The 16,846-nt window shown below is 38.6% G+C and overlaps 1 protein-coding gene across 8 annotated transcripts in view; it reads right to left on the bottom strand.

Moving 5' to 3' along the window:
* The window catches only part of DMD (dystrophin), a 2,236,200-nt gene that overhangs the window by 56,068 nt on the left and 2,163,286 nt on the right, over nt 1-16,846 (bottom strand). For all 8 annotated transcript variants that reach the window (XM_082680764.1, XM_082680765.1, XM_082680763.1 and 5 more), the window contains 7 exons: nt 16,160-16,326; nt 13,785-13,896; nt 12,255-12,391; nt 11,510-11,548; nt 7,140-7,205; nt 5,996-6,061; nt 3,123-3,281 (listed from right to left, as the gene is read on the bottom strand). In XM_082680764.1, the coding sequence (XP_082536890.1) occupies nt 3,123-3,281; nt 5,996-6,061; nt 7,140-7,205; nt 11,510-11,548; nt 12,255-12,391; nt 13,785-13,896; nt 16,160-16,326 (746 nt within the window). The remainder of the gene's footprint in view (nt 1-3,122; nt 3,282-5,995; nt 6,062-7,139; nt 7,206-11,509; nt 11,549-12,254; nt 12,392-13,784; nt 13,897-16,159; nt 16,327-16,846) is intronic.

Here is a 16,846-nt window from a genome sequence, read left to right as displayed (position 1 = left end):
GAATGGGGATCTTTTCAAGCCTCTTGCCCTTGCTAACTGTCATGTGGAGATAAGCCCTTGCTACAGGATAAAGGAACACGAAGTACACACAGACGTGTGTCCAAAGGACATGGGATACCCTCAGTTTTAAATATCCTTTCCCATTTGCTCTAAATGTCTGCTTGTGTTTGTCAAATTACGTAGCCAATTTGACTAGAGAAATATAGCTAGGCTGGCGGGCACGGACAGGGGACATCTAATGACCTCCCGGGTTCTCTGAGAGGAAGGAAAGGAAATGGTGAATTACAGGCTCCTTTAAGCAACACTGAACTCAAGGATCATGAAGACAAAGCTACGGCTCTGAATTTCTTTGAGAAGAACTGCAGGAAGACAGGAGAGGACAGAGCAAAGAAAACCAGAGGCTACCTTCAGGAGGGGAGCTCTGCAGAGACGTTTCTTGGGATTTGGTAGGAAGTGAAAATCTGACAAAGTAGAGAGAGAAAGAAGGAAGCTCATCCTGACCTTTACTTGAGGGTCAAGATAACTTACAGAAAGACGTGCACCAGTACCAGATTCTTCATTTTGGAGCTCTAAGCAGCCTGGTGCAATTTATTTTTTCTTTCTTTCAGAGAATAAACCATGTCATTCCCGGGGAATGGTCTTGGATACCTTTCAGGGTAAACTGGTGATCACTGTACCACAAGTCGATGGACAGGTCTGTTCATATGTAGTCCTAAAAATATTCCCTCAAGTAAAGGTACATTCCATGGAATGTGCCACAGTTCTACATAAATGATATTTACATAGAATGCACAATTCTACATAAATGATATTTACATAGGATGACTCTTCTTTAGGCTCTGGTGCAAGGCACAGTTGGCTATTTTGAGTCAGAAAATCTGGATCTGGATTTGCTTCTGCCACTGGCTGATTGTGAAATTTGGGTCAAGCCGTTTGAACCTCTCTGAACCTGCATTTTCTCATCCATCTTCTACACAGAGCTTTTAGGAAGATTAAATGACCCAAAATGCATTAAAGTGCTCTGAAAATGACGAAATGATATACAAATGATAGTTCCAAGTACTCTTCACCAGCACTCTTTGGCCTGGTCGTCAGGGTGTGGAGGGCAAGTGTAGTAATAATAACCGAGACAGAACTCTTGACCAATGAAATGGAAAGATACATTACACAGTGGACAATCATATTGTACAAAAATATTTCTATTCCTGGGTAACATCAAATTCTATTTATAATGCCAATACCAACTTTTTCTTCCTATTTGACTTTGACCCCTAAAATAATTAAACACTTAACATAAATGAATACTAACGGTACTCAATAAAGTAGAGGGAAAGGTTTTATCTACCATGACGTTCATTGCCAGTCTTACAGATAAGGCCCAAACCCACAGAATGTTCAGTATTACCTCCTGAATGGTATGTGTGTGGCATCCCCTCTGTATTCTTAACTCAGGCTTTTACCAAACATTTCTGGAGAACCCATTAAATAGTCACACTGTGCTAGGTACCATAGGGGACATTAAGAGGATTAAAACACAGGCCTTATTCCAAAGGCATTCACTGTCTCCATTAGAGGGAAGCATTGGGAATTAACTGATCAAAAAGCAAACTGAAACACAGGTCTCTGAGAAAGGTCCAAAGTATTCTGAGAACACAGTCAAATATGATAGATTACTTGCAAATGCCGGGATCTAACAGGGCTCTGTGGGGAAAATCATTCGGAGCAAGGGCATGGAGGATGGGAAGGACTCCTTTGCCAGCTATGGCAGTGGAGCGATGGGGGTTAGTAGCTAGGCTGAGACGCAAGCTTGAGCTCGACCCGGAAAGTGGATGAGAGCAGGATGCATTCAGAAACAGCAGCCACAACAGGTACAAAAGAAGATGAAGTTGTAAAAAGCAGGTCAAGAGAAAACTGTGGAAGGTTTAAAATGCCCAGCTGAGCAGCTAGGTTTTTTAAACGATGCAGAAATCCAGTGAAGGAACAATGCCATGCTGGGTCTTGGTTCTGGAGAGATGCACAACTACAGCCAGCATGGAGGATTTATTGGAGGGGCGAGAAAGAGACAAAGGGAAGCCGACCAGATAAGGAGCTCTGGCCATAGGTCAGAGGTACAGAGAGCTAGAAAGAGGCCAGTGGCAGGAGAAAGCAATGGATGAATGGCAATTTGCCTTTTCATCTTGAGGTGACATACTCCCCGAGGGCACTGGTTCTCAGACATACTGTGTTGCCTCGATTAAGAGGTCCTTGTGCCTTGGGCTAAACCAAAGAGATGAAAGTACTCAAGTCCCACAGGTTTGAGCATTTGCTCTTTAAAGACTCGCCTGGTGGCATCTGTCTAAGGAAGGCACACTGAGTTAGAAGTGATCATGTGCGAAAGCCTTTCTTAACCAAGGGACCTGTGATATAATAAACGGAATACAAAAGTAAAAGTCCAATGATTTGCATTATCCTGACATCCCACAATATATCAGATTTTTACATCTTTGTCCTCTGTGCAGTCATTAGGAAATTTTCTTTTACTTTTATAATTTCTGCTCTTGTTCCATGGACATGTTTTTCAGGTGATGACTGACAACTGGAATTGTCTCACTAGTCTGCTAGGACAGTGTGCATAAATGACCACTGTATTTGATGATGGAAACTAAGATGAACTAATTCATTCCCAAATATGACCAATGAGCCTACTTGCTCAAATGCTTTGAGATAGATAATATGGCCAAACACATGTACAAATCATATCATCATAAAATTAAATGACCTACTTTGTTCTTAAATTCTATTCTCAAACATAAAATCAAAGCCTCCGAAACGCATGCAACGAATCAAATACCACCATCAGCATTCATTCCTTTAACACCTACTATATGAGTTCTTACTTATGCTATTGCATTCATTCCTTTAACACCTACTATATGAGTTCTTACTTATGCTATTGCATTCATTTTCTTCTTTCGGATGACAAAAAAAAAAAAGAGAGAGAGAATCTGTAAACGGAGCTAAACAGATTATTGGAGAAAACAATTAGACATAAAATGACTCTAAGTGAAGATTCCTGGCACTTTTCTATGTGCGCAAGTGTATGCACTCTGCATACCAATGACAAAGCTAGAAAGAAAACTCACCTGTTTTCTTCCTCAAGATCTGCTAGGATTCTCTCTAGCTCCCCTCTTTCCTCACTCTCTAAGGAAATCAAGATCTGGGCAGGACTACGAGGCTGGCTCAGGGGGGAGTCCTGGTTCAAACTTTGGCAGTAATGCTGGATTAACAAATGTTCATCATCTCTGGAAAATAAAATCAAAGGTTTTGGTTTTTTCCCCCCTTATTTTGCCTTGGGGGTCAGGGACTTGGGTGTGTATTTTAAAAATAGAAACAGTTATTTGCTCTTAACAATTAATTAGACCCTTTTTCCTGCTTTTAAAGACATTTTGATACTCCTGAAGTTGTGGTCTACCATCCTGTTGGTGACAATTCCAAGTGTTTCTGGCTCAGATTTTCCATTGAATCTGGTTGGCCTATTTACGTGGGTAAATGAATGGTAGAATGACAGTAATACTGGGACTCTACGTTGACAGTTTCATCAATCGTTAGTAAATATTAAGAGACGTAATAATGGCTGTATAACGCTTTTGCTACCAAGCCTGTCAAGACAATCTGTTCACTCACCCACTGTGTTGTTGATACTGACCAGGAAAAAACTGAAGCCGTTAAAATAAGAGAGTAAATATTTTCTTAAGTGGAAAGCAATGCAAGTGAAAAGTGTTGCTTTGGTAAGCCAGTTTCAACTTATAAACCCCACAGAGGCAGGATGATAACAATAATGAAACTACAGATAAAAATGACTACTATTTCATTCAATTATTGTTTAGATAGAAAAACAAAAATTGGCAGGGGAAAAAAAGCCATTAAGGTGACTAATACAAGAGGACTGAACAACTCATTCCTCAGAGCAGCTTTTCAAAGACTAACCTTGGGGAACAAAGAGGCCAAAGGCTTATACGTTGGGAGGAAGCTGCAATCCTTCCTCGTATCTAGGAACTCTCTCATACACAGAAGAAATTATTTTCTGAATGCATCGCCCCCAGCTCCTGAAAAGCCTGTGTACCTCCGAATTATAAGAACTTCATTCTGCTCTTAGTGACAGGCTAAATCCCTTCGCTTCCGGCTACATATCAGTAAGATGATACGTTAATTTTTCCCTCTCCACACCCCTTTAAATTCCTTTTCTCATCTCTATGTCCTCTGAGTTGAAAAACTTTCAGATTTAGGGGAAAAAAATCCTCCTAATTTAAATGATCTTGGTCCATCAAGGCAGATAATTGGTTGGTAAGTTAAAATTAAAATAATTATTGGGTGTTAAAAACAAACATTTAAGTGAAGTCAACCAATCTACCAAACCACTTGCCCAGATCTGCCCCTAAGATATGACATTACCATCCAACGTTGAGTCAAAATGGATTTTATGCCCTCTTTCGTTGAAAAATAAAACGAAAGCAGTTGTGACCACCTAATTTGTTAGCTCTCTTCCCCAATTCTGCAGTTTGATTGCTAGGACTTCCCATGTTTCATTACAACACATAGTTATAATTCAACTTCTCTTACTGTCTTCTGAGGCAGTCAGTGAATGGCAGCCATTATTATACAGGTACAACTTGAATTACCGTGAACGTGCTAGAGCTTCTAATATTCAAATCAGTGCCCCCAAGAAGCAAATCGTTCAGGTTGTTTACGTTTCGTTGATTCTTTGCTTACATATTTTTCTGTCAAAGTAGTTTATATATTAATACTATTAATACTTTTCCCCACAGCTAAGAAAGATAATGCACCATAGTTATGTTTGGGGGAAAAGGCTGTTTTGTTTTCTTTTAAGTAACATAAGTCATACATGAATGGCTGAGTGTTGACTTTATTCTTTATTATTACCTTGATCACCTTTATGTACAAGATGAGATGACTTATTCTCACGTCTTCAATAACCAGTTATGTATAAATGCCACTTGGATACTGCTTCCTTCAGTCTAATCCTTATAAAGCCTGTTTCTCATCTGAGTGTGACTTTGGGTTGCCACACCAACTACATATGATAAATTTACCATTTTCCCTTTGCCTAGATTCTCTATGACAAAGTGGTGAGACATCCGTAACTTGTCAAACTAAAAACGTTATTGTACCTTGACTAGATTTCATCTCCCTAAATTATCCATTCAGTTAGCAGATCCTTATTTTGTCCTCCATATTTGCTTCTCAGTCTTCTCCCTCCAACCTCAGCCTCTTGGTTCACGGCAAGATTCCTTATTGTGAATACTTCCCCTACTCTGTAATGAAGCCTCTGTTTCCCTGCCATAGCTGTGTTCTCCGCCACTTTGAGCACCGCTCTCTCGCCTTGCTTAAATTTGACAGGCCTGGCTCATCATCCCACTACAAAACCGTGACCTCAATTTGTACTCCTTCTTCTGAAACCCTTCACAAGATAGCCTCACTTGACTTAGCTCTTGAAGACGCTAAATCACAAAAATCTACTAGGTAGGATCTCTAAAGGAAAACGCCCATCTAGCCTACCATATGGGAATGCCAGTGCAACTACACCAAGATTATAGTTCTACTCCCCACGAGTGGAGAAAACACTACTTAGCCATCGCTTTAAAAATTAATATCTAATCCCTTTAAACATCCTGCAGGTTTGGTCAAAGCTTAAACATTTAATACAGTTTAAGTATTTGGGACCCTGCCATTTGTGGTAGTATGGCATTAAATAAGAGTAAGGCAAAATGTTTTGGAACATTTTGGAACATCTGGAATACCAATAATGCCACAATTTGGATGAGCTCATTCTGTGTCGGGTTGTCAAGAGTTAAAGAAAAAAAAGTAAATGAAAGTCTCCTTGAAAGATCAAATGAATATAAACGCTAATTCCTATCTTCTGCGCTAGCCTACCTCTAAATCCCTCAAAGCAATTTCACGGTCAGGAACATTTTGTAAAAAGAGACAGGATACTTACATGCTCTCATTAGGAGAGATGCTATCATTTAGATAAGATCCATTGCTGTTTTCCATTTCTGCTAGCCTGATAAAAAACGTAAAAGCTCATTAAAACTTATGTGACTTCTTAGAATCTATTCAAGACCTAATCGAACATTCCTGAAAACTAAAGGATAAATCATGTCAAGAGGAGAAAGGAATCCTTCATATTAAAGGATGTGTGCGTTGGCCTAACCGTCTGAGGCAGTGAGTGGTGGACCACAGCTAGTTAAGTAGCTTTACACTTACGCTGCAGATGACAAGAGAAGTTGTATTTTTTTCCTTCACAGATTGATCTTCCTTTCACTGAGAAGAGGCCTTTGTTTTCACGAGAAAAGCTTCCCTAACAACAAATACACTCCGTACTTTACGCTATCCCATGTGTTTTTTAAGACAATTAAAGATTTCCACTGAAGACAGAATTATACATAGCTAGTTAATACTTCCTACGGTTGATAAACATGTTCAGCAGTTAGACTATTGATAAAAGATAGATTCACAGTAAGCTCTCTATACATTCTGCCGCTTTTTACCTTCAAACACCTCCTTCACCTCAAACAATAATAAAGTCTTTTTACAACTTAAAAGTGAACCAAACTCTTATGGATTTATTTAACAAGCATATCTTACAATCAGCAATTTCGTTTTTAGATATAAGAGTTACCTCAAACACAAAGGAAGTGGGACAGAAAGGTCCAGGGATTAGGAAAATGAGTGATTCTCTTCTTTACAGCATATTATGGAAAATACACACAGAAATGGAAAGCCAGTGCTTTCATAGTCTCTATATAACACAGTATAATTTCTTCATATACTTATGCCTGGTCTAGCAGTTTTCTACGAAGGTTAGATGATTTCTAAGTCAATTGATTACACGTGCTCAGTATATAAAACATAACAAAGCTATCAGGAATGTTTAGGGGAGACTGTTCTGCGCTGATGCTCTTATCGGTGTCCAAAACCAACATGCAGTGGAATGGCATGCACGTTAGAGGGCAAGCTGATTAGTAGAAATCAGACAAGATTGGGGAAAAAGAAAAGATTCGCTTAAAATTAATATAGGTTAGCTTTCCTTGGTTAGTTATTTCAATCAATATTTGCCTGGCATTCAACTAGTCTCATACCTGCTAGCATAATGTTCAATGCGTGAATGAGTATCATCGTGTGAAAGCTGAGGGGACGAGGCAGGCCTATAAGGCAGAAAATGTTATTAGTCACAGATACCATCCATTAATGGAGAAAAAACCCCCACCACACAGTTATGTTCTATATACATGGCCTAGAATGCTTTTAGTCTAATACTATGGCTAATGTACACATTTAGCTGTTCCTGTATCTTAGATATCATCAAGTATTTAGAATCCAGGTTTGAGAGATGATTTCTCATACTTCTGCTTTTCTCAAAAGCCGTAAAGAGAGATCAAAAACTTCTCTGGAAAGTTTCAATTATAGAAAAGGTCGGGGGAGACAATCTCTACGTGACATTTTGTCCTCCTGTCTTGTAACGTCTCATATCCTAGAGTGCTGAAATTGTGTTAGCAGTATGTGGTTTAAAATTTTAAACAGTTTACACCTGTGCCATTTATCAGCTGCCTTCTTATTGAACGGAAACTGTACATTTGCCTAGTAAATTTGCAGTTAACCATATTAGTTCCAAAGAGGCCACACCAGTCCATGACTACTTAAGATTCCACGTATCAAGATGTCTCAGTTTGTGCAATTTTGTAAAGAAGGAATACATGTACCAGTTTAGCAGCGGGACTGTATTACTACTTCATAAAGCAAAATTCAATGGCCCTAAATTATAATGTGATGTTTTAAAAAGAATGACTAACTTCAATAGGACGTCAATATCGGAAATATTTCTTATTAGGGATACTGTGTGCTTATATACAGAGGGGAAAACAAGAGAGAAGGATTAGCAGGTATAGTCTATTTACTTTGGGGGTATAAAAACCTACTTTTTTTGGCTTCACAGACGAGAATTTTGGTAGGGTTGACATGTTTTCACCTTTTCATATCTGATCTCTTAATTAGCCTTGAAGTTTTTATAGTATCTTTTAGATTAACCTTAGGAAAAAATCCATCTGTTCTGAAAACCAGTTTGGGCTTGGGCTTTTTTGTTTTAACTGGAATAGGACAAAAGGTCGCTTCCATTTCTCTCCTGACACAGAAAGCCCTTAGGTAAAGGCATGAATCAAAAAGTCAACAGAAACCTATTCAGTAAGGATTAGTTTAGTCCAATGTCTAAGCAGCATTCAAGGACTTGGTCAGGACACTAAGAAGAATATGTCTGTTTTTTCTTACATTAAAAAAAAAAAAGAAGAAAGAAAGAAAAACGTGTAGTTACCTAGGCTTACATAGGAAATGTGCTAGAAATCTATACTTCTTAAGGAAGACACACAATCATAAGATGATTACAGCGCACTACAGCAAATAACCAGGGAACTGAAGTCTTGCCTGAGAGATAAATGTCTTATTTATGAAACCAAAGTTGTCTAGGTCAAGTGTCACCATAATCAAATTTGGAATGAATTACGAAGATGCTTAAACTGTCATGAGGAAACAGAAGGATGACTACCCAATTTACTAGGCAGATCCAAAGACTTCCAGGTGAATCTTCATTCTAGTTTTGGAGATAATCTGCTAATTTCTTAGAACCCTGGAACAGCCCATTATTAGAAAAAAATGCTAATGTTTGTTTTGAAATATTCACTGCAGGTCGAGATAACTGAGTACCTGGATTCCTTAGTTTATAAGCCCTATCTTCTGGAACAGACCAGTCTTTCGATTGCATACTTCTTATAAGCTAAAAGCCCACCATCGAGGAAAATATATTAGTGTTTCCCCTTGTAACAGTTGCTACCTTGGTAGTGTAGAGAAGAACACATGAGACCCTGGAGCATAACTACACGGAGAAAGCTAGGCATGTAAATGCAAAATACTTGAATCAAATCTGAAACAGAAAATCTTATGCAGAGCTTTCATTCTTAGCCTTGAGGATACTTCCACGTTATTTTTCTTATGAATGTACACAGCACCTAAGACAGCATGCATAAGCTCAAGAACTCGTAATAACCAAGCAATCTAAAAAATATAGATATACACTAACGGAGGTACTTATTAAACCAGAAAATGAACCAAAAGGGAATACTGGTCAGAGAAGATTCATTTAAAAATCAAGAATTAGTAAAAGTACAAAACTACGTAGTCCAGAAACAAAACTAAATGCAACGTCTTCTAAAATGCTTTTCCAAGAGAAGGTAAGAATACTGTTCTCCCTTCTCACTTCCTAAATACAAAATGATATACCCCCAAAAGGATTCTTCCTACTCTTCCCATTACTGCTAATGGCCAATTCCATCCCACCCACCACCATTTTCTCTTTTGTGACAACTCCATTAATAAGTTTTCAAAGCAGAACAGCTCAAAGAATATTGTTCGACTGTCTCATTTGTGGACAAACAATATAAAAGGTTTATGCTAGGTTTACTTTCAAATAAAATGACAAATGCAGGCAAATAAGGGTTTTTTTCTAAGGAAAAACAAAAGATCTGTATCTCAGTAAACTTTCAAATTCTGTGATCCATACTGAATGGATTAAATGCTGTCATCGTCACAGGATTTGTTAACATTGGATAGAGTTCTCGCAAAATAAAACACCTCAGGACCTGGCTCTTCTGCGTGAATAGAATAGCTTTACAATTCGTTTTATAAATTATTTACCATCCCATGAGTAAAGACTTTAATAAAATTATTGGTATTACAGGGACTTTAGCCTGCTGGGGTTGTTTTCTTCCTCAAAGTTAGAATTTCCCACTATTTCTGAATAATCTAGCATATTTTTTTTTATAAAAAGGCTAAGTGGGGCTAGGTTTCAGTTGTTAGAGAAGATATTTTTTAAAAAAATGTTATTAATTTTAAAGTTCTTCAAAATTCAAGACAAACACCCTCTACTTAAAATAAGTTACATTAAACTGTCATGAATTTTTCTCATTAGCTTATGTATACAGTAAACTTCTTCCTCTAGTTAGTTATTCTTTATTACGTTGTGCTACCTCTATGTGTTTTAAAACATTAACCTTTAGCATATTTTTCTTTTGGATTGGTCAGTTGGTTAGATTACTTTGTGTCGGGATAAGTTCTATTTGCTTATCAGGATCCAATCAAGCTGAGAATTTCAGTATACCAAGTAAACTTTTTTTTTTTAATTTATGAAAGGCTTTACCTTCTATAAACAAATAGACTACCTGGAACAGGGAAAATAAGTACCAATAGCAAGGAACATAACTGAATCTAAATAACTCCCCAAGTTGTTTAAGCATGATGATTAAAGAAATCGGGTAGAGCTACCATATCTCAAAATTAAAGGGCACAATAATGCAGCTTTACAAAAGAAAGGGAAGTGTTATACTTCCTTTAGGCCATAAAAGACTTAAAACCAACTTCAATTAATAGTTTGCATTTATCACTACAGGATTTTTCTTTAAAAAAAGACCTACTTTAAATTAAATTACATGGTGGAATAAAAAAGACCCAATAAAAATAAACTGAATTCTTATATAAGCCCGTCTTCCAAATTGGTCATTACCTTCTTATATATAATAGAGCTGTCTGACTTTAAATAAATATTTTAATAAAGTACACTTTGAAATACCAAAATTTTGTTATAAAAACCCCGCACAATATAACTTTAAAACAATGCACACTTTGTTTGCTGATATTTCAATCACGGACTCTAAAAGGAGTTTTCTGATGACATTATAAACTCTGAGATAAATCAATTAACTGTTGATATCTAGTATCAGTAGTATTAATAATACACCCCAATAATAATAACAAAGACTACAGTACACTTTCCTTCCAGTGTAAATGTGTGTTTATGAGCTGGGTATTTAGCTTGGAGAAGAGAGCAAAGTGAGTTTAGGTCAAAATTGAGAAACTCATGTATATAAACACTGGTCCAATAGCATGGCATTACCTGATAAAAAGTCCACGTGTCTAATTGAAATTATTCAACCATACTCAACATCATACCATGAAACAAATTTTGCTTTTAAATAGTCCACTTATAACAGGCCCTAAAGAGTAAACCGTCATCCTTTTGAAGGTCCTAAAGCATTAAATCTCTAGAAATATGGCTACAGAATGTTATTATGTAATCAGAAGGCTCTTCCCTGCGTATAATGAAAGAATATATAAACATGTCTCCCAGGAATATAACTAACAACCCAACAATTCCTTTGATGTTAATTTGAACTCCAGGCCAGGATTTCTGCTGGTTTACATTTGACCAAGTGGGGACCTGAAAACCTCACTGATTCTCCTGATCTGTGGTGGACGGCACCCTCAAAGTCTTATCAAGGGAAACATTTTTGAAATGAAGGAAGGGAAATTAAAACGTCTTTCAACAAAACAAACAGAACAAAAATTTTAAAAAATCAAGCAAGCCAATGTGTTGGTGGTAGCAGCACCCTTCAGTGGAAGTACTCACGCAGAATCTACCGGCCAGAAGTTGATCAGAGTAACAGGACTGCAAAACAAAAAATGAGGTGGTGAAGAGAGACACAGGCAAACTCAGCCACACACACACACACACACACACACACACAAATTACTGAAAGGTCAAAATAAATGAAGTGCAATTAAGTATGAACCATGGAAAGCAACGGCCAGACAAAGGTGAAAAGTGAATTAAAAGAAAACCAGTTGTGCGATTGCCATCAGAGTTATGGAAAAAAGAAGAGAAGGTTCAAAAGAGGTGAAGACATCATCATTTTGATCTAGAGAATCATAACTACTTACTGTGAAGAAATTTCCTGTGACTATATTTTTTTTCAAGGAGAAAAAAGTGACTAGATACGACCACACAATCGGATACAAAAAGACACACGCCTACTGATTTGTAAGGGAGGAAAATCAAAATGAAATCTTGGAATCACTCATTTGTAAACAGTCCCGTATTTCTTGCAAGCCTCGTGAGGTAATTAGGAGCCAGAACGTGGTGGCTTACTCCCTGTGAGATAAAGTTTAACTTTTGGAAAAGGTCATTGTCATGGGACAACTGACATGGAAAATGGCAACTGAACATCAGCTTGCTTTTCTCTTTTTAGATACAGTAAATCTAAACAAAGAAATAGGAGAGACTGTTTGCATTTGGGAGTGAAGGAAGGTATTCAGCTGAGAGGAGCTCAGAGATACGTCAACTGAGAGGCTGGTTTGCTTTGGCCACTACTCACGTTTCCATGTTGTCCCCCTCTAAGACCGTCTGCACTGGCAGGTAGCCCATTCGGGGATGCTTCGCAAAATACCTTTTGGTTCGAAATTTGTTTTTCAGTACCTTGGCAAAGTCTCGAACATCTTCTCCCGATGTAGTCTGAAAGGGAAATCATGCTGACATCAGACTTGGGGAAGGGGTATACTCTCAAGAGAAAGCACAATTCCAGTGTTCTGCCTCGGAGCACTTGTTTTATTATAATTAAGAGCAGCAGGAGTTGAGAGCAAAGGCTTTGGAATCACATGAAAACACGGTTTTGAAACCAGACCTGCCATTTACTAGTGGGGTTAACGTGGGTGAGTTCTTTACCTATCCAAGGCTCCAATCACCTATAAAATCGGGGCAGTAACACCTCAATAAGTTGTGATGATGAATAAATGAAGTATACCAACTACTGGGCTACCCAACAGATGGTAATTTATAGAAGTCTGGAGGTCAGAAAGTTGACCTTCCGTTTTGCCACACTTTACAGTAGTTTTAAAACGATTTTGTCCACATTGCTCTAGTGTTTCACCCACTAAATACCATTCTATTCACAGCATGGTACATTCTCCATCAATGAGTACCTTTGCAAAAGGAAGCAAAATGAGGAAGACAATGAAATAACTGGGAGAATCACTCTGAAGATGGAAGAGAGAAAAGCTCTAAAGCAGAGCTTCTCAAACTTTGATGTGTTGGATACCACCAGCAGACCCTGCTAAAATGCAGGCTTTGATTTACAAAGTCCAAGGTGGGCCCTGAGGTTCTGCATTCCTAATAAGCTGCCAGGTGATGCCAGTGCGGCTGGTCCACAGATCACACTTTGAATAGCAAGCAGCTAGTGTTCAAGGAATAAGAGATTTACACCCAGGTCTGTGTCCACCAAGTCCAGGCCCTTTCCATTTCACCAGTGATTTTTCAAAGTCCTATTGGCCACTGAGCATTTTCCCAAAACAGCTTCTTAGGAGACGACTCCAGCTCTTAATTATAGAACCTTGGGCAAGATTTTTTAACCTTAGGATCTCAAGAGTCCTCAACTATAAAAAGGGGATAAAAATAATACCTATCTCACACAGAGTAGCTTAAAAGGTAAACACCTAGCATTTAGTTGGTAAGTGTGAGCAACATTAATTTAAGTGGTGGATTGCGAATTTTAAGGAACCTATATTACCCCACCCCATACCCAACGTGCCCCATGGCCGTAACACCTCTGCACACAGCCGCTAGGGACGTGCAAAATAAACGTGAAAATGTCTTCCCTACAACCCACGAAAACAGAAGAAAAACCTATTGATTCACCCAACAATATGTGTTGAGTGTCTCCGACAGTCCACGTGTGCCAGGCATCGCACTAGGGATAAGGTAAATCCGGAGTCTACAATGTGGGGCCACTTTAGCTGGGCAACGTCTGGGGAACTTACAAATCACAGCGTGACACACGATCTGTAAGACCGTACAAAACTGAAACTTCTTCCAGGTGAACTAAGTCACGTCAGGGAGGAATCTAACTTACCGGAGTGCAATATTCCACCATGGGATAGTGCATTTTGTGGCCTTTGGCAACGCGACCAGAAAAGAAGCAACTTTGGCAGATGTCATAATTAAAGTGCTTTAGACTCCTGTACCTGGTAAGGAACAAAAACAAACATATATGTATTTCTTCAAATCAAATTCCCAAAGAACACCCTTTAATAAACCTCCTTCCACACTGTCTTAATTCTGGAAACAGAATGCAGGGTTCATTAATCCCACAAGGTAAGTGATTAACTTCCTACTTCCAGATTTCTCTGGTGCTTCTACAGTATCAAAATATTTTGGCAGAAAGAGTACCCTATAAACATTTGGAAGGAGGGGAGAAAAACTCAGCTCTTATTTAAACTCCACTAGGAACTCTTTCAGATTAAGTAGGAAGATAGTGGCGAACTTCCAGGCTTTTGAAGACCAGATACTAGAATTTGAAAGAACTTCCAGAAAGGATAGATTGATGCATTGTGGGCTCCCGTACCCATCAAAAAGGCACAAAAGTTTTCTGAGGGAATTATTTCCCAAAAAAATGATAAAGATAAAGCATTTCATAAGACAAAAGAAAATTAAACAAGAACTCTCAATTAAAGCAAATCTTGCTTTAACTACATTTTCTGATTGACGGAGATGACTCATCTTCAGATTGTTACTTGGATAATCTCTTTCATCTGTCTCTCTTCAGAAATCCCTCATCACATTACCTCCACATGATAATGGAAGCCCCAAGAAAAGACACATTTTGGGTAAGATGTAAGTACTACATGGTACATTTCCCCCCCATTCTCAGAATACTGTATTCTTCATTTCATACCCTCCCTGGCTTGTGCTTTCTCAGATAAGAATCTTAGCCAATTAAAATAAACATATTCCTTATGTCACATATGGGAATGTGGGAAAAAAAGGTACTGTTTTTAGATCCCAACCGTCTTCTGAGAGCGGGGGAAAGGAGGAAAGAGAAGTGCTCATTCCTAAAATAATCTACTTTCATAAGGGCAAAAGAAGTGAATGTGAAAATGCTCTCTTTGATCCTCCAAAGCATTCTCCTTTTTCATTTTATAAAACTTCCCCCAGTATACAAATCTTACCGGCGAAGGAAGCTAAGAAAAGATAGGTAAGAAATGCAGTGGAGCCCCACCCCCCGCCCCCCACCCCCCAGCATCACTCTTACCTGCCAAAACCAGGAAGGAAAAAAGGTGTCCTGTGCAAGCACTGCCTACTCAATGTTGTCTATCTAGGCTTTAGAAACCTCTGAAGGTTTCTGCAAAACCTCTTTGTAAACAGCATGAAGTATGGTAGGACAAACACCAACGGTAAAGGAGCACAGTGAATGAAAAGCACACAAATGGTACAAAGCAGTTATTAGGAAACAAAGTAATGAAGTAAGTCTAAGCATAACCAGAAGTGAGTGTCTACTTAGCTGATAAGTGGATTCTGAACAGCCATAGATGATATAGCTAGTTTACAACTTGACGGCTTATTCGTTGCTATGGAAACCTTGATGTTGATCCAGATGTTTAAATACATCATCATTTCAGAATCTGGATTTGGGATTATTGTTCAATAATATTAATTCATTTAAAAATATCCTGTCTCCCCAAACAGGTCAACAAGATTGAAGATTTAAGAGCCAATCAATTGTTTTCTGGGACATTTCAAGAATATCAGAATAACAACCTGCGATGTTTCCTACCACTTTCACTTTTCAATTTATAAGGAACGTTTTCTTTTTTTAGCTGCTTTGTGAATCTTTCATTTACTTGCACACTTTATATTCATTCCCTCAGAAGTTCATTAGGATACTATGAAAAGAGCGCAATCAGATTCACAGATAAAGCAGTATGTTTTAGGGTGCTCGAAACAATTCTTGTTACCTTAGGGCAAGAACTGTGGTGCAAAGTGATTAAGAGAGTGAGCTGCCATGACAGGTCTCCCAAAATAGAATCATCCCTTAGTTTTATAACTGATTCTTGGAGAGTTTCTATAAACAGAAAAGACCATGGGAAAAAAGAAAGAGATGACCAAAATGTTTTGGTTCGAGGAAAGAGGAGGTACAGTTAATCTGTATATACTTGATGGACAAACATCTTGGTGGAGACAGGCAGTCAGTCCCGATCGACCAAGAACATGGCTCTGCAGAGCTGAAGCGTGAAGGCGGAGAAAGACGCGTGCCTAATGAGGTAGATCCACTAGAACAACCCAGTGATCAGGGGAGTGACAGGAGTGATCAATGCTCCAGCCTGATCACCTCCTCTCCCACTGTGCAGAGGACCAAACTAACAGCAACTGGTAGAGGAGATAAAAGATCAAGTCATAAAAAGGTGAGAAATGATCAAATAAAATGACATTTGGGGGCGTTCCTCATACCTGAAGCCGATGATTGGACACTCCTTGCAGATGTTACACTTGGCCTGATGCTTCGCAGTCTCCGCAGCAGCCACTCTATGCAGGACGGGCAGCCACACCATGGACTGGGGTTCCAGTCTCATCCAGTCTAGGAAGAGGGCCGCTTCAATCTCAGGCTTATTATTAGCCTGCAAAGACAGGAGGCCAAAGAATGCAAGGAGAGAAGGTAAGAAAGTAAAGGAGGCAAATGTCAGCTCAGGTAACGAGGTAAAGAAAGAAAGAAAGATCAATAGTGGCACAGTGAGGCCAACTCTTCACAGGCTGTTTCTGCAAATGTCCCCCCAGCATCTACACAAGCCACCTACCCCTAAAGCTTTGGGAGACTGCTATTACCCTGTTTGGCTACTAGATGACAAGAAAGCAAAGCAGAACAAACAAATGGGAAAAGTACAGCAAAATACACACACCTGGGAGAGACTATATTTAGCTCCAGTTTTGGAACAGATACATAAAAGGTAGCCAGAAGTAAAATGCAAGCATTTATTGATAAAATTGCAAAGGAGAAAAAGAAAAAAAAAACAACTCAAGGAACTATCGCTCCCTTTTTTTTCAAGTGAATCTGTTTCTCAGTGTTTCATAGAATCATAATGAAGAGGCTTTACAATTCATCTGGTCCCAAAGCTTCATTTTACAGACAAGACAGCTGAG

The sequence above is a fragment of the Grampus griseus genome (assembly GCF_964374135.1).
Source record: "Grampus griseus genome assembly, chromosome: X".
NCBI classification, from domain to species: domain Eukaryota; kingdom Metazoa; phylum Chordata; class Mammalia; order Artiodactyla; family Delphinidae; genus Grampus; species Grampus griseus.
Note: the sequence above shows the minus strand (reverse complement) of the source record. Positions and strands in the feature narration are given on the sequence as shown.